This window comes from Bombyx mori, chromosome 21 (genome assembly GCF_030269925.1).
Source record: "Bombyx mori chromosome 21, ASM3026992v2".
NCBI lineage: Eukaryota > Metazoa > Arthropoda > Insecta > Lepidoptera > Bombycidae > Bombyx > Bombyx mori.
In genome coordinates this window covers 10,961,812-10,987,121 of record NC_085127.1, presented here as the reverse complement: position 1 = coordinate 10,987,121, position 25,310 = coordinate 10,961,812, and the positions used below count along the sequence as shown (strand labels likewise).

The 25,310-nt window shown below is 36.7% G+C and overlaps 2 protein-coding genes across 4 annotated transcripts in view; both read left to right on the top strand.

Moving 5' to 3' along the window:
* Window positions 1-19,490, top strand: part of LOC101744999 (uncharacterized) — a 40,053-nt gene extending 20,563 nt beyond the window's left edge. For 2 of the 3 annotated variants that reach the window (XM_021350280.3, XM_004929730.5), the window contains exon 2: window positions 17,682-19,490. In XM_021350280.3, coding sequence (XP_021205955.1) covers window positions 17,685-18,659 — 975 coding nt within the window. In that variant the 5' untranslated portion in view covers window positions 17,682-17,684 and the 3' untranslated portion in view covers window positions 18,660-19,490. The remainder of the gene's footprint in view (window positions 1-17,681) is intronic. The other variant, XR_009975964.1, reaches the window with a different exon arrangement.
* Window positions 19,491-24,011: 4,521 nt separating this feature from the next.
* LOC119630101 (uncharacterized) lies at window positions 24,012-25,130 on the top strand. Its single transcript, XM_038018420.1, has one exon. It carries the CDS (start codon window positions 24,012-24,014, stop codon window positions 25,128-25,130), a length of 1,119 nt encoding a protein of 372 aa, XP_037874348.1.
* The last annotated feature ends 180 nt before the right edge of the window (window positions 25,131-25,310 follow it).

Here is a 25,310-nt window from a genome sequence, read left to right as displayed (position 1 = left end):
CCGTGATCACCAACTCTGTAAAGTATTTAAATTAAAATTAGGGTATAAATAGTTTTAAATATTTATCTAAATAAATAAATATATAATTAAATATGTATTGTGTGGTCTTTAAGCACTTGTACTAATTTAAAGTGATTAATAGCTTCTGTTGATTAAGAATACTCGAATTGTCTGTCTCTGGTTTAAATGTCACTTTTGGGTATGAACTAAGAGTAGCTCAGAGCTTTCAATTCTGAGTGTGTATTTTATGCAAATATCTCTTCTCTCTTGCTAAGAACGAACGTGCAATACTCTAGAGGTCTACAATAAATTTCCACCCGTTGACAAGCGAAGAACTCATAAGAATATTGCCCACCGCTGCCTTACCGAGTATTTTATTAATAAAACCGGAGATTTATAAGCAAAAGTTTTAATATTTATGGCTGAGCCATAAATCTGGCGGAGGATAGGGTTGATCATTTCCTCTTCGAGGCGTAGCTAAGAATCAACAAGTATGAAATATTGTACTGTGCTATTTACGTATGTAAACTATTATAACGGGAATATGTCGCATCTTTAAAATTGAAGTGGCCTAATTCAAATTTCTTGTTTTTCGGTAAACGCAAAAATGTAATTGAAGAATTGTAATTTTTTTATAGTTTCGATTTTATTATTATAGTTTAAAGTAATAAAGTAATAACCTTATAAATAAAGTAATAAATACTTTAAAGTATACGCTTAACTTAAAAGAGACGAAAGGAACACTCTGTCCTTTTCTAGACTTGAAGAGATTGTTTAATTTTATAAACTGAATAGAGTACATGTTTTTATGTTATTCAAAGTATAAAATTAATTTTCTAGAAATTTTTAGTTAAACCACTTCGATTCTGAAGGTGCGATGTTGTGGTAATACGATTTTGTCCTAAAACTAGTAAAAAAGTAACGTAGATAACCATTGATTTCAGCCAAATACAAGTTTTACATTTTGTTATTTTTGCCCTTTTTTATTGTGGTGATTGAATATTTTACTTTTTGAATACAATATGGAGATGATATGTTGATGGATCAGAGCCTATTTTCCAAAACTCATTTAAGGTTGGATTTGAGATTGTACAATATACTGTAAAGATACCCGTGGGCGACTCGCGAATTATTATAAGTGGACGGTCCCGTTACCTACATTAATATCAAGAGACGTCTGCTACTGACTTACAATCGTATTATAAGTAGAAGGGGGGGTTCGGTGAATGTAAAAGCGACAGGGCCGAATTTAAAGATTTTCATACAACTGAGATTAAAGATTGTTTAGAAGACAGAACGATGAGATCGGATGAAGGTTCGAAAATATATAAAATTTTGTGATATTTTTTTAGCATAGCATGACAATCAACGTCATTTTTTTTTTAAACATAGACTACTTTTTTGAGTCCTATCTGTTTGGATTTCGTTCGCTAAGTTTCTAGTTTACTTTCAACTTTAGTTGTCATTGCGCTGGTCGGACCAGGCCATTCACGCAGCCGAAGATAGACAGAGTTGGCGCTGGCTAGTCTAGGAGAAAGTTATTCACAGATAAATATAGGTAGAGAATTATTGGCAAGAGGTCATGGACATTTAATGATGAAAATTTTATTCATATTATCTGCTTTAACACATTAGTGTCATTATTGCGATTCATGAATCTTATTATACAGTCAAATGAAAGCTCGATTCATTATTCGATTATTTGAAATTCACCATAGCACCTGTCTGTTTTAGTCAAAGAGAATTTAGATCTGATTAAATTTACTGAGTTCGCTCCTGCGTTGTGGAGAATGGATTAAGATCTAACCGAGATATTTGTAGATGAGATTTGAATGCGGTATTGTCGTCGCTTTCATTGTTTGAATGGACGGGCAATTTCGCTAGATGGATTTATATTGTGCATTCTATATTATTTCGTAACGCAGTAGAGTGACCATTCATTTGTAATGCATAAATAAAATTATATTTATTACTACAAATTTGTTAATAGCTATTTTGTATTTATTCAGATTTTGATATTATAATTATTTCGACAGGCTTAGGTAATGTCGTTTCAAGATGCCACAAATATTATATTTTAAAATTACTGATTAATTTTAGTGACCAATACCGTATTGCTTGCCATGTTCCTATTTAAAACATATCGCTATGTTATTGTTTGTCGTTTTACGAATATAGATAAATTTAAAGCAAATACTGACTAGATTGATAAACTTTAAGCAGTTACCAGTCGGTATGTAGAAAGGCAATTACTTCATGTCTCCCTTTTGGAATCCTGCAAATTCCATACGCGACTATTAAATCTTAAGTTGTCATAAAGTCGTAAGTAGCTCAACACCCTTCACTCATAACTTCCTCCCCATCAAGTTGTACAAGAGTCGTAGCGCCGTTTGATGTACTACGACGTATGGAATGGCGGGCGGAATCACGCAGGGCTGCCTCAATAAGTAATGACTTTTTATAGTGACATCCATAACTCAAGTCAACGATTGTCTGCTATATCTTCAAAACTATTTAACCGTATTCAATCTTGATTAGGTTAGGTTACTGTTTGCCTTTACTACAGTCATAGTTTATATATATTTTATTTGATTAGCAGTGTCCTTGATTTTAGCATCTTAAATCTCACCTAAGTATCGTACGAATATTCTTGTAGATTGAGAAACGTTTTATTATTTGTCAACCAATTTAAATGGAAATGCTTCACTGCAACTCAGCCTAGCGCAGAAAAGTAAAGCCAAATTATTAGTCATTACAAAAATGTATTAGGTATACGTCTACGAGGAATCTGGCATTGTCTGCTTACCAGAAATTAGTAGTAACTCAATGTGAATTGTACTATATTGACGTTCCTGTTTTCCTGTGTAAGTTAATCCAGAATTAACGACTACTTCACAGATTGGCAATAGATAGGTAGATAGATGATTTTAACGCTCAACAGGGCATTAAATCAGTGATTTTGATTCCATCAAGACATTGCAATGTATGTATCTCTAATTATTTTGACCGGGATCACCGTCCTCGCCGAACCGGTCGCTTGCGACGAAGGGCTCGACGAGCGAATTAGCCCATAGACACCCCACTGAGTTTCTCGCTGGATCTTCTCAGTGGGTCGCGTTTCCGATCCGGTGGTAGACTCTGCGAACCACTACTCCTGTTGGGGACAGTGTTAGCAACACTCCCGGTTTGAGCCCCGTGAGTTCACCTACTAGCTCGGTGAATCTAGAAAAGCCCCTTGAAGTTATTAGTAGAATAAGTAGGAAAAATTTTTTTTTTGACCGGATGTTCCCGGTTTTACTTTGAGATAATAGCACCGGCCGCTTCGGAGACCGGTCGGAACGTTTATTGTTCGAGACGAGTGAGCGGGAGAATAGACGCACGTTTTTTATGTATGTACATATTTTTTGTGTCTCATATAATTTAAAAATGCAAAACATTTTAGAGAAATTATTTGTAAAATGTTCCGTATTTTCATTTCATGTTTGTTATTGTTTGTATTGGCATCGGGATTAGTCTTTGGCTACGCGGTTTACTTCGGGCCAGGCTAGCTAGATTGTCTTCATCTCCACTGCCACAAGAAATTTTCATTTTATAGTAACATCAAAAGTGATGTCAATTCTAATATCTTACCAAGTCTACTGGTTTTATTTATCAAGTGGTTGTGGGTCGTATAAGTACCATGTGTCTTATGTATCTTTCTACTGCTCCTTCGAAGTCATCATACGTTCCTTTTTTAAGTGTGGGACAAATGAATAGGACTCCTCTCAAGTTGGGTGGTAGGATTGTACCCCTTTTTTTTTTTTTTTTTTTTTTGGTCAGGAGGAAATCGCCGGACTTCCGCCCTTTTCGGGGGATACTGGGCGGGGTATGTCAGAGTCGAACTGACTAAAACCTCCTGTCGCTCAACAACCAACGTCCAAACCTCGCATGAGACAGAACTCATGAAAAGGCAAAGGGGGGAAAGTGAAGTGCTTAGTGCGGAGCACATCTCTCCCATCACCCTCCCCCTCGGGACGCCGGACTGGCGGTCGTCGGCGCCACGACCACCAGCCCTCTCGGTCGGCAGACTGTCCGAAGCCCGCCTAGATGGCGCCGGTTAGAGTGAGTTACCCTACGGAATACCCCGCTGGGCCAGAACCAGCATGGGTCGAGGATAGCCGGCCTTCCATCACCCGGATGCTCTTGCGTAAAACGCGTGCAGAGCAGCTTGCACGTCGTCTTCTTAGGCCCCCCTCGCCGGTCCCCAGACCGACATGTGAGGGGGACCCGAAACACTTAGAGGGCCAGGGCTTGGGCGAGATCCGCCTCCCTGGCCCCCGCTCGACGGCGGCGGGATTGTGCGTCTCTCACGCGCCCCGCCGCCTCCTTCTGCGAGATGGTGCACTCGCAGAAGTCGAGCATCGCCTTCCACGACTCGTCGTCGCCGAGCATCGATGCCACAACACTCGGCAACGACAAGTCGGTTCCTATTTTTGCGACGAGGACACGGCGCCACCCCTCCCATGCGGGGCAGGCGACGAGCGTATGCTCTGCCGTGTCCAAGTCGCAACCACAATGGTGGCACTCTGCCGTCGGCTCGGCTCCGATCCGGTGCAGGAACTCACCGAAACAACCATGCCCAGTGAGCACCTGCGTGAGCCGGAAAGTGAGGCGTCCTCTGTCACGATTCACCCAATCCACAAGGACCGGGCGAATCGCCTCGACGGTCCTACGACCAGCCGAAGGATCGGCCAGCCGTCTGGACCATGACTCCAGCGACCCCTACTACGCGAACTAGAACGGCAATCACTTATTTATTACCAATATTATAATAATTCCTTATTGCGCCGGACAAATTGGATAGTTTTCAGAGGCCAGGATCTACTTTGTGTCAAAGAGTCGGTAATAATAATTGCGATTATATTTAACTGCAATCATTTAGGTGATTTGTTTAATTTTCGTAGTCACATCACTATAGTTCTGTTTTTAATTTTTTTTTTATATTAGGAAATATAATTCTCAAAAAGGTTAAATTATGTAACAAACTTTTATTTTTACTAATTAGTTTTTTGTAGCCCTATGTTATTTATCACTGATTATCTTTATTTCATGTTATTGGAAGCAGACAATAGCGTTAACTGTGTTGAAAGGTCCTTTAAAAGAGCTTTCAATGAAATGGCTGGAAGCTTTTTATTCGTTTTACAGCTAGATTGAAATAGTGATACATAACAAAATTATAAAAAATTCAACGACATTTTCAACTACCGATAACAAACAATGTCTGCTGACAGTGAAATGCAGGAAAAGTTTTATCGATTTTTGTTTCAAACAAATCAAATCCTGTTTTGCATACTGTACCGGAGACAATGCGTCACTCGCGCAGGAGACCGACAGAAAGGTCTATAGCTATTGTTTGCACAAGCCGGATCGGACGAGACTGTGGAAAGGTATCTTTACAATGATAAAATGAAATATTCAGTACTGCTGCTACGTAATACGTTGATGAATTCAGGTACATTCTCTTTTTGAAGTCAATATCTAGATATGAAACCTGGTACTTTACGATCATCGCTTTAGAAATCTTAACAAATATTTTATCAAATTCTGGCATTTTGTTCAGGTTACTGGAGCCCATAGACATCTGCAACGTAGACGCGCCACCCACCTTGAGATACAAGTTCTAAAGTCTCAGTATAGTTACAATGGCTGCCCGACCCTTCAAACCGAAACGCATTACTGCTTCACGGCAGAAATAGGCGGGGCGGTGGTACTTATCCGCGCGGACTCACTCAAAATTACACAAGGTAACAAAAAACTAATTTAAAACAATTATTTTAGGTTAGCATAGTTCGAATCTTAATCTCGTCGAATTTAGGACTAGTTACTTATTAAGGACACATTTTCTAGTTTCGCTATTTTCAAATATTTCTTTTTTAAACCTAATTAATTGGTTAGCAAACTAGTATGTGGACTCTCTTTGAGCAAATAGCAGACTCAATTATATTCATACCGTATTTGTTCATTCGACTTTGTGCAAAAATCTTACCTATTAGTAGACAATTTCAATTTTTATTTTTATTTTTTTTTTATTGCCCTTGTAGGCAGACAAGCGTACGGCCCGCCTGTTGGTGAGTGGTTACCGTCGCCTATGGACTTACATGTAGGAAAAAAACATTTAGAGATTTAAAATTTCGTAGCCTTGTTGAGCCAGATTACTATTTATTTTTATTTTTCAATTAAACGTGCAAAGGAAACTTAACCCAACCCATGCAGACAAATAATTGCACTGTAAAGCTAAAAGCTAGGATTTCGCTTGCCACACTTGCAAAAAGTGAAACAAAATAAAAATAAATAAGTTCACAGTCTTTTTATATAAAACGAAGAAATCATATGGTATTCCATTTTTCAAGAAGGAACATATTTATATCCCTTACGTTCTCCTCAACAAAATGGGCCAGAATGATACTTAGAGAAAGTTTTTTTTTATCGCCGAAAAAATATAAACGAGTAAATATTATGCTCTAACAAAACCTACCAGAACTCCTTATTCCCATAGTGCGTATATGCAGACTGTGTATTTACAGTAGTAGATATCTACATTGATGAATGACAGAAGTAGAAACGTGGTAGGGACCTCTTGTGAATCCGCACGGGTAGGTACCACCACCCTGTCTAATTCTGCCGTGAAGCAGTAATGCGTTTCATCAATCTGATATTCAAATCTGACAAGAAATCCTACCACCAGCACCAAAACTAGAATTTTTTTTATTGCTTAGATGGATGGGCGAGGTCACAGCCCACCTGATGTTAAGTGGTTACTGGAACCCATAGGCATCTACAACGTAAATGCGCCACCCACCTCGAGATATAAGTTCTAAGGTCTCAGTATAGTTACAACGGCTACCCCACCCTTCGAACCGAAACGCATTACTGCTTCACGGCGGAAATAGGCAGGGTGGTGGTACCTACCCGTGTGGACTCCCAAGAGGTCCTACCACCAGAAACAAAGTAATTTCGTAATTGTAATTTTTCTTTTATTTGAATTTCACTGATCGTGAAAATTTCGTGATCGGACCATTGAGTGTCTTGCAACTTAAGCATTCCGCCTGTACCTGAATAAAGTTTTGTAAATTTCACTTAAAAAGCTCGAAAAACTCCCCCACTAAAGCTCTGTGCGTTTATAAAACGCGCAATTTTATTCTGAGCTGCTGTTACATTTTAATTCACAAATAAAAAATCCTTCGGTATCAATTTATGTGCCAGATTTCCTTTATCAAAACGTTGATGACGTACGGCCCTCTATCTGAATCGAATCGGTAACAAACCAGTCTATTCCGATGTAGCACAACACACATCGCGTGTCTACATATTTGCATATGGAGTGATTTTGCGTGTACACTCTATTTGCGACATGTCGGAATACGATACTCCCCGTGATATGGAAGAGAAAAATACACGAGAATTTCAGCGGATGTTTTTTTTTGTGTGTTTTAGTTTTGTCTCCAACTATATAATATGTATTTTAAATGTATCCTATCTATGGTATGTATAGTGCGGTGTTTTATTGCCATCGAGTCCAATTGAATTTGAGTTTTTTGTTCATCATAGACAACAGTCATTTCATGTAGATTATAATTACTTAAAATTAGTAGTGGGTGTTTATTGGGATTTATTACGTTTATTATTAGGTATTAATACATATTTTTCTGAACGGTATATTATTATTTGGTGGTTTAATGTTCTGTGGTTACGCATGTACGCTTTCTAAATTATAACAAGTTCGAATTTAATAATATACTAGTTGACCCGGCAGACTTCGTAGTGTCTCAATCGATAAAACAAACAAAAGGAATCCGTCCGACGGGGGACACCTCAAATTGTAATTTTTATTTAATTCCGAGTATTTTCATATTTATCTACCTTTTAAACCTTCTCTGGACTTCCACAAATAATTCAAGATCAAAATTAGCCAAATCGGTCCAGCCGTTCTCGAGTTTTAGCGAGACTAACGAACAGCAATTCATTTTTATATATATAGACTAGCTGACCCGGCAGATTTCGTAGTACCTCAATCTATAAATAAAAGACTTAAGCTTTTGTGTAAAATAAACTTAAAACAAAGAAAATGAATCCGTCCGACGGGGGACACATCAAAGGAAAAAACAAAATTGTTATTTTTATTTAATTCCAAGCATTTTCATATTTATCTACCTTTTAAACCTTCTCTGGACTTCCACAAACAATTCAAGACCAAAATTAGTCCAATCGGTCCAGCCGTTCTTAAGTTTTAGCGAGACTAACGAACAGCAATTCATTTTTATATATATATAGATAATTACTGATTCGTCGTGAACTCAGTCTAAGTACGTTTTTATTTAGAGATAATGGTACCTCCTGCACATCAGGTTCGAACCACAGTTCGATACTACCCAAAATTTTATTAAACTAATGTCTTATGCGATGCAAAGTTAATTAAATATGGGACGTATGCGATGCAAAGTTAATTAAATATGGGACGTATAAAACTGGAAGTACTTTTAAGACGATTGATTTTCGAAGTTGTTATGTGGAAATATTTAATTAAAATATAAAATTTACTTTAAATAAGTCCATGTCGTTCAAACTCTATTCGTTAAGAATTTACATAAAATATTCAAGCTCACAAACTATGTACCTACAATGCTTTTTCTGTAGTCTGTTTACGCCGTAGCACGTAGCTACGTAGCACCTTTATTGCGTGCCGCGCGACACAAAGGGAAGCTACGCTGTAGAGGAATACACAGGATTCTGAATATTTTAGAAATGGACACTCCATGAATTAATTTCACTTCTAGTCATTAAAATTGCTAATATACGTGAATAACGAACTTTGGAAGATTAGTTAATAACGGAGATTTTTATATCGTTGATAAGTAGAGGAACGGAAAACTTACAAGATTTAACCGCCTTGTAGCAGCAGTCTCTTGATATGCCTTATTTGGCACCCGATCATCTCTTATAGCCATTTTATGTAGACGTCATATAGTTATTTTGTGTTGGTGAGCTGTACACTAAAGGCAATGAACTGGTAAAATCCTACACGAGTAATTAAATTTTTTAAGCATCTCCTTGAACTATCATTGCCGCGCAAAGTCAAACATGCTTAGTTTTCAGTACAGATAATACAGGGAGCCCTCCTGTGGCACGATACATCTACAACATGGTTGCGTTCTAACACTGAAAGTAAAATCCCCAAAACCTTCTTATGACACGGTACTTCTAGAACACGATAGCGAGATTTTTCTTTAAAATTATTTTGTAAATTACACTATGAACTCACAATAAATGGGAATATCCCAAAATTTTACTGTTTACTTTTTATGTATAATAGGTAAAAAAATACATACAGGCATAGTTGAGATGTTTCATTCAGAAATAATTACTCTCCTTTTTGTATTGGCTTCTAGTCTCATATAACACGGTTTCGCACAACGCGGGACTTTGTAGGAGCGTACATATCTACCGTGTTATAGTGAGGGTTATCTGTAAACTGAATATCTTCTAAGAGTGTCAGACACTTGATGACTTTATTCAATGCATGCATCCAATACTTTTTTTTTTAAACGAATAAAGTTAAAAATAAATGTCAATATAATTCTACAAGTCAAACATTCTTTTAAATTGCGTTAGCGAAAAATAATAGTATTCACTTCAGTTTCCGGAAGTCGCGGATATAACTAATCAAAACTATTTTTAACCTTCTAAATCACGCGTTTTTTATTATTATTACATTATTAGAAACATTTCGAATACATTACAGTTTTCGTAGTCACGGACGATCGAGTCGGAAAAAATAGCCTATTAAAAAAAAAAATAATAATATTGGAACGTCCATAAATTTGTAGTTTCAGGTACGGTTCTTTGACGGAATGTAAGCGACAGAACAGTATTGCGACGCAATACGATAACGCTTTTATTGTTATTAGCCGACGCGAGACGGGGAGATGATAATACCGGGAGAGTCTGCGAACATTGAATAAGAGAGTTCCTGCTTAGAATATATTGTGTGCGCATTTTTTTTTTGTTGCTTAGATGGGTGGACAAGCTCACAGCCCACGTGGTGGTAAGTGGTTACTGGAGCCCATAGACATCTACGACGTAAATGCGCCACCCACCTTGAGATATAAGTTCTAAGGTCTCAAGTATAGTTACAACGGCTGCCCCGTCCTTCAAACCGAAACGCATTACTGCTTCACGGCTGAAATAGGCAGGATAGTGGTACCTACCCGCGGGGACTCACAAGAGGTCCTACCACCAGTAATTACGCAAATTATAATTTTGCGGGTTTGATTTTTATTACACGATGTTATTCTTTCACAGTGGAAGTCAATCGTGAACAATTGTCGAGTACGTATTTCATTAGAAAAATTGGTACCCGCCTGAGATTCGAACGTCGGTGCATCGCCTCAACCCGTATGCACCGGACGTCTTATCCTTTAGGCCACGACGACATCCTGTCTCAGTTAAAATCGAAACCGCATTTCATGTAGAAATTTATGTCGCACTCAAAATTAATGTGCAAGTACACCCATTGACCAAAAACAGCTCACCAAACATCTACTTTACGTATCAGTGTTTTTAGAATGTATTTTGTTTGCTAAATTATTAATTTACTAATCGCTTCAACCATGAAAGAGACGTCAAATAATTACCGAACGCGTTATAAGTAATTAATCGCGTGTGTGTTCTGTGGAATAATTAAAGACACTTCGTCGTCTTGTCGCTGTGTAATCAAAGGACACGCTAATGACAACCCTTGAGGTACATACGTGTTTTAGTCTGCAAACGATAGGTATTTTTGATTTATGATGTTTTACAATTTTAATTTGATCAAATTGTTAGTATTACCGGCTGAGTCAGGGCGTATGTTGAGTAGGTACCACCGTAGTATTTCTGCTGGTTCAGCAACACAGTCTTGGACCTCATGTCTCAAGATGGCTGCGTTGAGGTTGTGATGTGCTCCGGTAACTGTTTATATAAATTTTTGCAATGAAAGATTATCTTCTCACTTACAGATTTAAAAAAATAATTACTCTAGTATTTGTTATCACCGCTAATTGATGTTAAATCGATGTTAAACTTTTACGATTTTATTATTATAGCTTTAAGTATGGGGATAACTTATTTTAAATGAAACGATAAATTTGACATATGATATATATATTGTATGATTGATGATATGATCAATTAGGCTAAAATATTTTAGCCAAATTTAATCTTCCTACTAAAAAGTTATTTGACCATCGAGTTATGACATAAATTTTTTTTTTTTACTTGCAAAATCTTGATGTGTTCTGTTTTTGAAGTAACTAGAACAGATTTTCTTATAATTTTAACCATTCTACGGAAAATTACGAAAAAAGAACAATTTTGCCGCATCAAACAAAAAAAAGAAAAATCTATTGCAATCGTTCATTTTCACGTCATTACATTCACTCGTTCGTTCCCTGGGTATCACTGGATGTAATGTTCGTATCTCGGACGATGGATCTCGTTAGGAAATTGGGTACATTCAGCTTTCTACTCGACTGACTCGGTTGATTAGTGTGCCGTGATTCCGGTCGTCATAGCCAATCGCAATTTTCACTCTTTTCAGCTTACATATCTCTTGTTCTACGATGTATTTTGGTTTTCGCAATTTTCTTTAAAATTTCTCGTATGGCCCCGGTTTAGTCGAGGAAATGTTTCAATCATTTAAGTTATTTAAAATTATGCAGCACCTAAATCGTTACGACACCAACATTACATTTTGAAAACAATGATTTATTGTTGTTTTTTATTTACTGTCACGTTTTTCTGGAAATGATTATGGCAACCGCAAGATTTAGTATTTAAGCTTTGAGAAAATGAATCCGTAATAATTTATAGTCTATATATTAAGCAGGGATAGCTGGGTAAGCTGTTTGACTTTATACTGTGGCAGACTTTTTCTAGGTGAAGAGTAAACAAAACTTCAAGTTCGATATTATACAAAATGTTTAGTAATGTAGGCGAAATTGAAATCTCTGTCAGCCATTACAGAGTGCTGGATACTTTTATTTTCGTTTCATGAAAAAAAGAGAATGATGCTTAAAAGCGAATGGATCCGACGCTCCTCGTTGCAAATGAAAAAATGAACAAAAATGTTCGATTTTATTTGTCCTTGCAATTATTCATCTCGTTTGGTTTTTTTGATGCTATCTGTTGTGTTTTACAAGTTTTATTTAGTTCGACATTAATGTTATAATGATAAAATTACGTTTTAAATTGCCTATTCGTTTTCATAATTTTTAATTCGCTCATGTTTGCTCATGTTGGTACCAAAAAAACATTGAATTATTCATTAATAAATACAATTGTTTAATTTTGAGATAAACAGATTTTTTTTAAACTAAAGCAGCATTTGCCACCAAATGGGTTTTAATTTGGAAGAACACACTGTATATTAGATACAAAACTGACAAGAACACACTGTATATTAGATACAGCGTGTATTAGATACTGCATATTAGATACAGTGATTCATCCAAATTAAAACCCATAAATTAAAATTATTACATTAAATTATAGCATAAATTAAAATATAACCCAAATTAAAAACAAATAATAGAATAGAAAAAGATAATAAATTTATATTTTTATTTTTATTCACAATTTTTGTAAGTAATCACAGGACGCTATAAATCATAACTCTCTTTACAGTCTGAGTTGTATAATCAGGAACGTTAAGCCCACAGCTTAGCCCCCCTCTCTCCACTTCACGTGCGTTTTGACGCGATTATCATACCCTGCCGGTATATCCGCGCAATATTGTTTGAGTTCACGATTACAGAATGTTCTGGATGTGGCATATTGAAGAGTTGAAAATTGAGTATACCTCTATGTGTTTACAAGTATGAAGTTGAAGAAATAGCTTTTTATTTGGAGGATAGGAAAAATCGAATCGACTGTACCCAGTAAAATATTTCGTGGTGTAATTTGATTAATTGTAAAAGAACAATAGGTACTACTTTTACGATTTAATATTGAGTTTATTATTTTCATTTCATTATTTCCGAAGAATACTTTAAACTTTTTGTGGTCACGCACTTAAACGTATTAGGGGCGTATTAGGGGCGTATTAAGAAGAAGATAGTCGAAATTGTATAGTCCAAATAACTACAGATCTATATAAACTAATATAGAACATCATAAAATAACAGAACCTCTCCTGGCTGAGCCTGTGCTCGTCCACTTGTTTTGGGGACACTGGAATGGCCACCTCTTCAACACTGATAATCATTCAATATTTAAAAAAAAAAAAAAATTTTTTTTTTAAAAGAATTTAAATATGCACAAAATGCCATATCAAAAAAAAAATTAGATTGTTAAGCCACCCCGGCGGCGTTGGTACGGTTTTTGAATCTGCTTCCTTTGTGACGGTTTAATATGGAAATTAACGTTCCCAGCCACCGTGAGCACCTCAACAGCTACATTATTTATCAGTCGTCGCAATCTCGTTTTTTCTATTACGTTCGTTTTTGCATGAGATTTTTTCAAAATTGTAAAATGTTTTTGGCGAATAATGGTACAAATATATGTAAACGTTCGTCGGTGTAAATAATATTGAGAAAATTTTAAATAGCATTTTAAAAAATATTATTAGTAAGTTTCAATCATAATTACAAATTAAACTAATTGTCCATTGGAAATTGAGATAGAGATGATCGATGGGCTTTTCACAAAAAGAAAAACATTATGTGTCTTGCGTGATACTATAAATTAAGTGCTAATTTAAAACCATCACTTTTTAATGCAAAAAAATTGGTAGAATTTTAACCATAGATAATCTAAGCAATAAAAAAACCTTAATATTTAATATTTTGAGTACAGACTATACAAAATGTATGATATAAACGTATAATAAAAAAAAAACCCGACACAAACGGGTGTAGTATAGATTATGTCTATGTAAAGAGGAGGGTAGAGTCGGTGTTTGCTCATCGTCGCGTACGTAAGATTCGCGCTTCACGCTCACATCAACTGTTTGAATACAGATACGACACTGAATTTATTGTGAGCGATGTAGATATAGGGCTGGTACTGTTCTTCAACAACAGAATATAATAAAATTTATATTTTCTTAATAAAATTATCATTTGTAAATGATCGTTGTAAAAGATCATTAAAGATGAATTTTATTTGAAAACTAGCTGACCCGGCAGACTTCGTAGTGCCTCGATTGATAAATAAAAGGCCTAAGCTTTTGTATAAAATAAACTTAAAACAAACAAAAGGAATCCGTCCGACGGAGGACACAGCAAAGGAAAAACAAAATTGTTATTTTTATTTAATTCCGAGTATTTTCATATTTATCTACTTTTTAAACCTTCTCTGGACTTCCACAAATAATTTAAAACCAAAATTAGCCAAATCGGTCGAGCCGTTCTCGAGTTTTAGCGAGACTAACGAACAGCAATTCATTTTTATATATATTTGAAAATAATGATTTTGACTCATGAAACCTTGTAAAATAAAAACCCAATTCAATGATTCAATTCATTTAGTGTTACTTGGAAAATTCACATATTTTTGTTTTTTAAACTTTTGATTATTTACTCTTTATTGTTCACAGAATTCTAAGAATTTTATGGTATAGAAAAAAGCTAACCTGACTCAGACATGAGTTTAATTCATTAGTTTAACTATAGAATAAAAATTCTAATATTTTTTCTTTTATGCTTTTTTGTTTAAGAGCTTCAGGCTCACTGAACTTGATATATTATGCAGATTGTAGCCCTTTGATATTAGTGCTCATCAAATTGTCCTCAATTAAATAAAATTGATATATAAGGAAAACTCACAAAAAATATTTAATTGCACTTCTATCTAATGATTTCTCATAGCAAAACTTTCACCAATCTTAGCAGCCCTAATGATTCCCCCATATCCTCGCCCAGTCGGAATCTACGGTTTATTGTTCCACAAATCCGATGTATCGCTTTCACTCCAAACCCATACGATTTAGTAATGTGGCGTTTAATTTCGATTTTTAAAGATTGAGTTATCTATATATTAATACGTGAAGCAAAAACTTTGTATCATCCCTTTTTACGAAAATTGCGCGGACGGAGGAGTATGAAATTTTCCACACTTATAGAGAATATAGAGAAGAAGTGCACAATGCTAATACTTTTTAAAATAATGCATAAAAGATACATTAAATCAATAAAGAAAACATTACACACACTACCATTTATTTGACACACACACGCATGCATATATTTGTTTATTGTCAAACTTTTCTTTGCAGTCTGTCAGTTAAAGTCTGTTAAATTGAGAATAGATTAAATATTATTTTTCCTTATTAATATTTGTCTAAAGTGTAGTTTTGACGAAATCTGTGATTAAAGAAGTATAATAGTCCTTGACAATAGAATCATAATAGTGTACCAAATTATAATTACCATTAGTTATAGTCGAATTTCGACTACTAGGGGACCACTAGTTACAATAATTATACAATTGAAGTTTATAACTTCATCTATCAAGGTGAGTAACGTGTTTCGTTTTGTGGCGTTTACGGGTTTTGTTAAGCACTCGGCATGTTGTGATGTCTATGCGAATGTATGTCTATGATGTCTTCTACAATCAAAAGTACGTGATTTTTTTATTGCGTTCATTTTTATTTGAAAGTTTTTAAATAATTTTTCATAATTTTATACATTATCTATATCTTAATATGTGAAGCCAAAACTTTGTGAAGTATGAAATTTTCCACACTTATAGTGAATATGCAGAATACTAATATATTTTTTAAATTATGCATTAATAACACATTAAATCAATAAAAAAAACATTACACACACTACCATGTATTTGACACACACGCATATAATTATATACTCTTCATTTATTGTCAAATTTTTATTATTACATAAAGTCTGTGGTCAAATTGAGAATAGGTTATTATTGTTTACCTTTAATATTATTTGTCTATGGTGTGGTTTTGGCGAAATCTGTAACTAGAACCATAATAATGTTCAAACTTATAATTTCAGTTAATTATAGTCGAATTTCGACTACTCCGGGACCACTAGTAATATTTAATTTGTTAGCTCGTCCGTAGTACGTTATTTAGAAACAAAAATGACTTACTGAGATTCTAATACATGGATATTAAAATATAATCCCTTCAAAGGGAAATTCGAAACAGCGAATCCTCCGTATCGGAACGCAAGCGTATCGCCGTCCGCATCATACGAATATTGCCAATAAAACATCGTTGAGCTGAAAAATCGATGTCGACAGACGATATTACAGGCATGTATTCGGATTGTTGATGTAAGTTCGGGATCCGTAAATTATTGCATAGCTAAGTACTGGCAAAGTTCAGTGGCGGGCTTAGGTTATATCAGTAAATGATTTACAAGGGGTCATCCCATCTAGGTGGCATCCTATCTATTTCTGTCTCGAAGCATTCAAGTGATTTGAGTCTATTTGCATCACTTGAGACTATGTCTTGTCTGTGTGAGATGATGTCCGTGGACTTCAGTGATAACTTATTACAAGATGAGCTACTTTTTAATGGATGGAGGATGAAGGGTATGAAATTGAAAGAAAAACCCGTGTGCATTTCCAGGCGCACCTACATATATTTTGGCAACTCAAAAAAGCGATGCACAAAATATCGTAGAGCAGATTAAATCCGCATGATGCACATTTTAATTACTTCCACATCTTAAAACTTTTGTTAAGGACTCCCGTACAAGTGCAGCACTCGGAATAATGCCGTCAGACGCATTGTTCGGGGGAGAGCTCGCGATAATCACCCGACTATCTGCTCCACTTGAATCACACCCGTACTATGGCGTCAAAACCCATTTACAGCGTACGATAAAAAAATATCTGTGAATTATTATTAATTTTAAAGCTGATTTTTTAATGCTGAATTTTGAAGCTATTAGTGCAAAACGTGTGTGACAATTTAATAGGCAATGATAACAATGTCGTAATATATCGTTCAACATAATTTAATGCAAACTAATAATAGCAGATTAGGTCGTCACTCAATTCGTTTTGAGTTCTTACTAAAGCCCACTTTTTTGCTTAACTACCTGAAGATTTCTAATCTGGCTTCGCTTGGACTAGTGCTCAAAGAAGCTTCTAAGATCTGCCCTAGCCAGAACAATGCTTCGCTGAATCTACCATCGGATCAGAATCTCTAGCCACTGAGAAAATCTGGCGACAAACTCAGTGGGTTCTAAATCGCACTTTTATTTTTTAGCCCCAACTACCAGCGAATAGGTAGCCTACCGTGTAGCTGGAATCAGCTACACATAGACGGTTAAAGTCCGTTTTAAAGCCAACATACAAGGCCTGGTGCTTGGGTATTCTATACAGTTTCCATGGTCACAGACAATAAAAGCAATAAAACTGGTTTTATTTTTTACTTTTCACACGCATTGATTTTTGCAGATTACATTAGTATGTACCTACTTTAAAATTATGTCGTAATTTGTGGCAACAAATGTTGAACAGTATAAATGTCTCGAAATACCGCTCAGTACTCAGTTGTAGTTCACCGTACTACATTCACGCTGTAATCCTGATCTGCGATAGGGTTCCGCGCTCGCTCATTTGCAGATTGATTCTCATCAGTTCTTTAATTAATAAATAAATAAAGCTTGTTAATTTTGTTCCAGATCATGAGTTCCGTGCAAGAAGAGAAAGTACCTACAGAGACGTCAAACAAAACTCACGTACGGGATATACGGAACACAGAATTGGTATCGCGACTTTTGGCCGCTACCCCTCCATATCTATATAGCGCTTTACCACTACAACCGCATGCCTTCTTCTTCAGTGAAATGTTAAGGTCCTTCGTCAACGCACGGCATGGTTGTAGACCCCCTCATTACCAACGCCGTTTCAAACGTCGAACGCATAAATATTTTGCCGAGAACGAAACAGATTGGCGTCGAGAATGGCCGAAGCAGGAGGAAGAGAAGAAAGAGCACGAGCCACGACCGGAAGTACCGCTAGAATTAACTGTAGAAAAACACGCTAGGATTCAAGATTCTTTGTCTAGAAGTTTGTCACCAAAACCAGATCTTGCAAAATCGAGCGGCAGTCCTGGTCCTCCGGGAAGACAGTCTACCTTTGTCGATGTCGGCACCGAAGAGCTACCAAAGCCCGCTCCATCTGCTGGTCGGAATACAACTGACAGTGGCCTTCCTCCTTCCAACTTAATCTTGCCTCCGCCGCCACCAATGTGGTACCCTCCGTTATACAATCCCCAATTCGGTGTTGATCCTCTGAACTTCTTTATAGACCTACGAGTTTCAGGTCATATTTACGATAGAAAACGGGTCGCGCCTGACAATGTTGATGTTAGTCAAACCGACGACCCTGAAAAGCGTTTGGGTCGCGACTTCGGGAGGAGACATCTGTCTGCTTTCTCCGTGCCCGTAAGGTCCAACAACGGTACGCCCGATAAAATTTTCAATCAAAATAAAATTGGGAAGGCGAACGGCACTTCGTATGTTATGAAGAATTTAAAACGGGTCTATGATAACCTGAATAATGTGCGTGACACTGAAGGCTCGAAGGTCAATAACGATGATGAAGACAGAGATGAGAAACTCGAGTCATCGGATGTTGAAGATGATGTGATTGACTAAATGTTCTATTATTTAGAATCTTCCACCACATTAACATCTTGCTGCAACAGTTAGATGTAAAATTTCGTAGAATTGTTATCTTTGATGTAGGTATGTACATGGAATTTACGATTAAACTCGCTTTATGAGATAGCATAATATTAAGTGCTGAGCTCTGTATGTACTAATCTTAACCTTAAGAACCTTAAGACCTCAATTTTGTTCGTCTGAATTATTATCTTATTAATTGTTTATAAGTATATAAGTTAAAGTACCTAACTCAGTCATTTGTACCATACTTTACTAATTAAATCACTAACTTTGTACTTAGTTTAGTGATCGCGTTGTAAAATTTACTGTTGTTTTTTAATTTTCATTACATACCTATAACAATTATAGGTATGTAATGAAAATAAAAAAACTGATTGTAGTTACATACTACTAGTAACATATATTGGAGCACTTTAATACAATTTTATTGTAAAATATAAATAATATTCTTTTATAGTTTGAAATTAATGATTAATTCTTCACACTCATTGTTCATTCATGTGATTGAACGAGAACTGAACGCATCACTATTACTTTAAATATAGCAACATTATTTCACAAAGTGACATTAGCTACTGTCAGCTAGCTTCGTCTAATTAAAAATCCGACTATAGCTTCGCGCTCTTTTTAATGAAGGGCTTACCCATAGATTATACACTTATGATCTCACCTTAAATGTCTAGTCAAAGAGATTTCATTGAAATCAATCCTAATATTACGTAATCAAAATTTTCAATTTACAAAATTAAAAAAAAGGCTTTGTTATTTTCAAGTTATATATTAAAATTATTCCAAACTAAATGTTGTTTTATTTATAATATTTAAATTGACGTAATTAAATGAATGATTGTTGTTCGCGCGACAGCGCGACGTTTGTAAATGTTCGGCTCAACTCGGGTGCCGTCGCCCGTACGCACCCCACCCCGCACCTCTCATAACAGTGCGGTACATGACGGCACGCGGAGATACGCTCGTACGATATTGAGTAAATTGTGCGCGCGCGCCCTTCGTTATATACTAAGTAAAAGGTTGAGTGTGAACCGGTGAAAGGGTGTATGTGCCACCCATCGCAGAGGAACACCACTACGACCGTGATAGTGCCAGCATCAGCCTCCAAGTAAGTCCCGTTTTCCTACCTACCCTTTCGTATCCGCTCATTCTCCGCAGAGTTCATTTGCTCCCTTTCAGCTCATCAGCTCACGTCTCGGACCATTTTATGGTCCTTCAAGCTTTGAACCCTAAATCCTTTGGATACAATCCATTGCCCTCCATAGACCCACCCAAATTTTGAAATACAAACGGCTCAAAAAAAAAAAAAATTGGCCCTTTTGTAGGTTTCAATCGGTTATAATCAGCCCATTATTTAACTCTAAAACTTATTTACTATAATAATATCTTCATTTCGTTGTTTATAATAATTACTAACACGGCAAAAGTATAAAAATTGTCTGCCCATTATACAATCACTTCATTCCATTTTACCCACAACAATAAAAAGTTATTAAAAGTTAAAACGAAGAACGTAAACAAGTAGGAACTTATCGTCTCGGCTCATCGAATGAATGTTATACCTATTTAAATATATTCCTAATCATTAGACCTCATTAGTACATTAGTTTGATTTTTAAAAGTGTGGAACATTGATGATTTTTTTCATTAAATTTGTTGTCAAAGCGTATCGTGATTTGTGTCATTTCATTATACTTTAACTTTTATTGTAATTACATACTTGTAGGTACCGGTAAAATGGGGCGATTAGGGATTGAGAGGCGAATCGGGAAAAAACTCGGAAAATATTTCGACGCTCAATATAAGTTTTATATTCGTTGCAAAATCTTCCATTTTTTGTAGTTTAACAGTAGAATGTTGAAAGTTCACAAAACAACTCTGAATATGCATGATAATAGCTGCTAACTTATAAAAAATCGCGTTTCAAATTAACTTCCTGTGGTGGTAATTATTTTAGTGCTAGAAACTTTGCTCTCTTTTATTTATTTGATAATAATAGAAGACGACTATGATTTATAAACGTTATTTAGTGTTTGAACCAGCATATATATTAAAGGTAAGTCTCAGTTGTTATTGGTTTTAATGTATTTGATTAAATAAAAATATATGTAAAAATCTGTTGTTTTTGGGGATATTGGGGACGTCTTAGGTACAAATAACAACGAAAAAGGGGTCAATTGGGATGAGAATACGTGAAATGGAAACGACCTAAGTATAAATAGGTACAGGTTTGTAGGGTTGTCTATGTAGTTATAACAATATTTTTTAAATTTGTTGGTAAAAATCTGGTTTATTCGAAGCGAAATTGGGAATAAGTCTTTAGTTGAAATAGATAAGCAATTTAATATAAGTAAGTCGATTTTGCAGAGACATGTAACAAGATCAATGAAATCTCAAGGTGGACAAAAATGTCTAAGTAATACATAATAAAATATTTAATTTTTGTTCAGAGTGGGGGTATTCATCTGATTAATCCATGGAATAACCGACACACCTAATCTCTTAACCCAGATAGAAATATCAGCCCCTAAGTACTTACCAAGAACGGAGAAATATAAACCGTTTCTAAGAAAGCCCACTATATATGTATATATATATTTGTTGTTAATGCACTGTCGATTGCACCTATAATTGAGGTGATGTCTGCCATGTACTTTTGTCAGTTTTTAAATATTTTTTATTGATGATCACTTTGTTGGTGCAACTAAATAAATAAATAAATTAAAACTATATATAAAAATAAAAGTAGTGCCAACCCTAGCAAATTTTTCATTATGTCCCAATTAACCGCAATTTTCGGGTAAATAGGGATTACACCTATTTTTGCATTTTTTGCTTAAACTGGAATGCTAGTTGCATAATTTTAAATTAGACAACCAAGATGCCCCCAAGACTCAATCATTTTGATCCTGATATAGCATTATATACATCAACAACTACCTTAAAATTGCTCATAAAGTTGGAATTTGTCCCTAATCGCCCCATTTTACGGTACTTACAATTCCTACGATATTTAGGTGCTTGCGCGCCACAGTACAGTTCACAACAGTAAATCAACTGTAACTTTGATTTTTGCCATAGTTCGGTGTAGAACAGTAGGTCAAAAGGTTTTTGAAAAAAAAAAAAAAAATTGTTTTCATTTACATTATCATTACACAGGGTAGGTTCAGTATACAGGGTGCCCCATTTTGCCTTTTTATTATAATTTTTTTTTTTTTTTTTTTTCTTGTCTTTTTTTTCTCTTCATCTTTGTTTAGTTAAGTCCATATATTGTTATCAATGCCGTCGAAATCTCAGGCAGCTATTTTTCGAGAAGCAACAAAATTCATAACATTATTAAAGGAAATTGCCTTGTCCATACTGGCTGGGGACAGAATAAAATATGACATGGCCGATTTGTCTGCTCGCTTGCCTAGATTGGATACCAATAAATCTAAACTAGAAGATGTATATTATGAGATCCTCGATGACGAGGATCTCTCAGAGGAGCAGGAAAAAATGTACACAAAAAATTATGAGACCTCGATTGCTGACTACCATGACATCTTAGTAGCATGGGAAAAAATAAACTCGAAGCCTGCTTCCTCACCCAGCTCTCAACCCTCAACTTCTAGTACGCTGACGACTGTTCTGCCTAAAATTGCCCTCCCCAAGTTCAGCTCAAAGGTCGAAGATTGGCCTTCATTTATTACAATTTTTAAAAGTCTCACGGATGATATGCTCACTCTCTCAGATTCTGTCAAACTCCATTATTTGTTTTCATGCCTATCGGGCGAAGCGCTTGGTATGGTGTCTCATCTCAAAATTACTAATGAGAATTTCTCCGTTGCCTTGGACATTTTAACCAGGCGCTACGAGAATCGCCGCGTGCTGATTGATAGGTTTGTGGACATCATAATGAGCCTCCCAAATATACATTCACGCTCTAATATCCGCACACTCTTTTTGACACCTTTGATTTCCGCGCAATCAGCCCTTAGTAATCTAGATCTGCCCATGAAAGACTGCGATTATATCTTTGTCTCGATAGTGGTGCGAAAGCTCAAAGGTGAGCTCCGCACTCTCTTCGAACGTAGACATGGGTCGCGTCAGTCTTTACCCACTTTAAAAAATTTAATCTCTTTTTTAGAAGAACACGCGCGCTGTAATGAGACTGAATGGTCTAATACAACATACTCCCAATACAATCAACCTTCTCAAAAGTCTGGTTTTTCTCGTAGGCAGTCTCCCACTTCTCAGCCCCTTCAAGTTTCACGACAAACACAATATCAACAGCGTCGGCCCTTTACCCCAAATAATTCCCGCCCAGAGTATCTACCCCGAACTACTGCCCCACCATGGCAAATTAACTCAGCTCATCCTACTCAGCTCTCCCAAAATAATAACTTATATTGTCCATATTGCAATACAAAAGGGCACAAACTAATTACGTGTACTCGCTACAATGATCAGCCAATACAGGGTAGATGGGACTTTATTAGAGCCCGCGAGCGTTGTCAACGCTGTCTAGGACCGCACTATGAAAACGAGTGCAAAACCACGGGTGTGTGTAAGGAATGTGGAAGTGCTAATCATCACACCTCACTTCACCGCCATGGCGCATCATCTCCAACACAGTCATCTGCACATCTCCTTCCCCTGAATTTACGGGAGCAGCCTAGGCAGCGCCCTACTCATTGTCCTCGGGCACGCTCGTCACATGCGACCTCGCATACGCCGAGCCCATCACACACACCACAAGTGGCTTCACCACATTTGCCCTGGTTGTATAAAGAGGCAGATAGGCCAGTCTCACCCCAAGAGTATCAAACTCATGGTTCTTCACTACATCAATCGCGATCACCACGCCGGAACCAATGACTATCTACCATCACCGAACACGACCAGGAAGAGAAATACGCTCAGCTCATGCACACCCATACAACACACACTCGTCCCACGGTATCAACACAAACCATAACTTCAGCACAACATGAAAACCACAACCCTAATACACCCATATTATTGCCTACTGTCACCTTAGAAATAGCAGATGTTCATGGTCAATTTCAAAGAGCACGAGCCCTATTGGATTGTGGCAGTATGGTAACATTAATTACTCAGCGCATGGCTCGAACTTTACAACTACCACTAAAGAATACTTCTTTACAAATTTCGGGAGTGGGAAATCAGCACACACAGTACTCCAAGGCATCAATCAAAATTGTATGTCGACCCACTCATAGCGAAACACCTACGATAACGGCTACAGCTCATATTTTAAAGCATGTTACCGGTTATCTGCCTCTAGGGAAGGTACAGGATATATCACATATGGTAGACCAGTCAACGATCCCCTTAGCTGATCAAGGATACCATACACCAGCTCCGATCGATCTGTTGTTAGGCTCGGATATCCTCGGACAGGTTTTAGATGGGTCTAAAGTCTCATTGGGGCCCGGCAGGCCAATAGCCTTCGGCACGATATTTGATTTTGCATTGTTAGGACCCATACACGATTTGTATACTGCTCCTGTAAGCAAAACTGAATCGACTCACATTGTCAGCGCACAACCAGAACTCGAGGTATCTACACATGACATTCGCAAGAGCCTTGAGAAGTTCTGGGAATCTGAAGAGCCCCAACTTCATGTTGAAACTACCCCTTTGCAAGATCAGTGTGAAGAAATATTCCGCACTACCACTACTCGTAAACCCTCAGGTCAATATACGGTAACATTACCCTTTTTACATAATATGCCCGAGCTAGGAAGTACCCATGCCATAGCATTGCGCAGGTTTCTTAATCTTGAAAAGAAGTTACAAGCTGACCCATATCTCCGTGTGAAATACATTGATTTCATGGCAGATTATCAGAAGCTGGGTCACATGTCCCCATGCCACCCGAGTACTTTTGCTCATAAACCTCACTTCTATATCCCTCATCATGGCATCTTCAAGTCGGGATCAGACAAGCTACGCACTGTTTTTGATGGTAGCTGTAAAAGCTCAAATGGTGTCAGCCTAAATGACTGTTTACACACTGGTCCAGCTCTTCAACAGGACATTGTCGATATTATCTTGTCGTTTAGAACTCATCCCGTAGTTTTCAGCACTGACATTTGTATGATGTTCAGAAACATACTCATACATCCCGATCAGAGGCGTTACCAGCTCATTCTCTGGCGCTCTTCGCCAGATCAGCCCCTGCTTACATATGCCTTAAACACTGTTACATACGGGTTAAGATCAAGCCCATATCATGCTATACGCACTTTAATCCAATTAGCGGATGATGAAGGTCATCGCTATCCTGCAGCTGCTCAAGTGCTGCGCAAGTCCATATTCGTCGATGATATTCTCACTGGTCACGATTCTGTAGTAAAGGCTCAAGCTCTCCAAAACGACTTGATTAACTTACTAGCCTTAGGTGGTTTTCAGCTCAGTAAATGAACCTCAAACTGCCCTCAGCTTCTTGAAAGATTTCCCGATGATCAGTGTGACATGCCCAAGGACTTTGACATTAGCCCAGACTCCAACTCCATAAAAGTATTAGGTATACAGTGGATTCCTCAATCGGATGAGTTAACTTATCGTATTTCTCTCCCCTCAATAAAACTAATTACCAAACGC

What these genes read in the sequence shown, in the direction of transcription:
- LOC119630101 (XM_038018420.1), top strand. Translation starts at nt 24,012, where the DNA reads ATGGTAGACCAGTCAACGATCCCCTTAGCTGATCAAGGATACCATACA.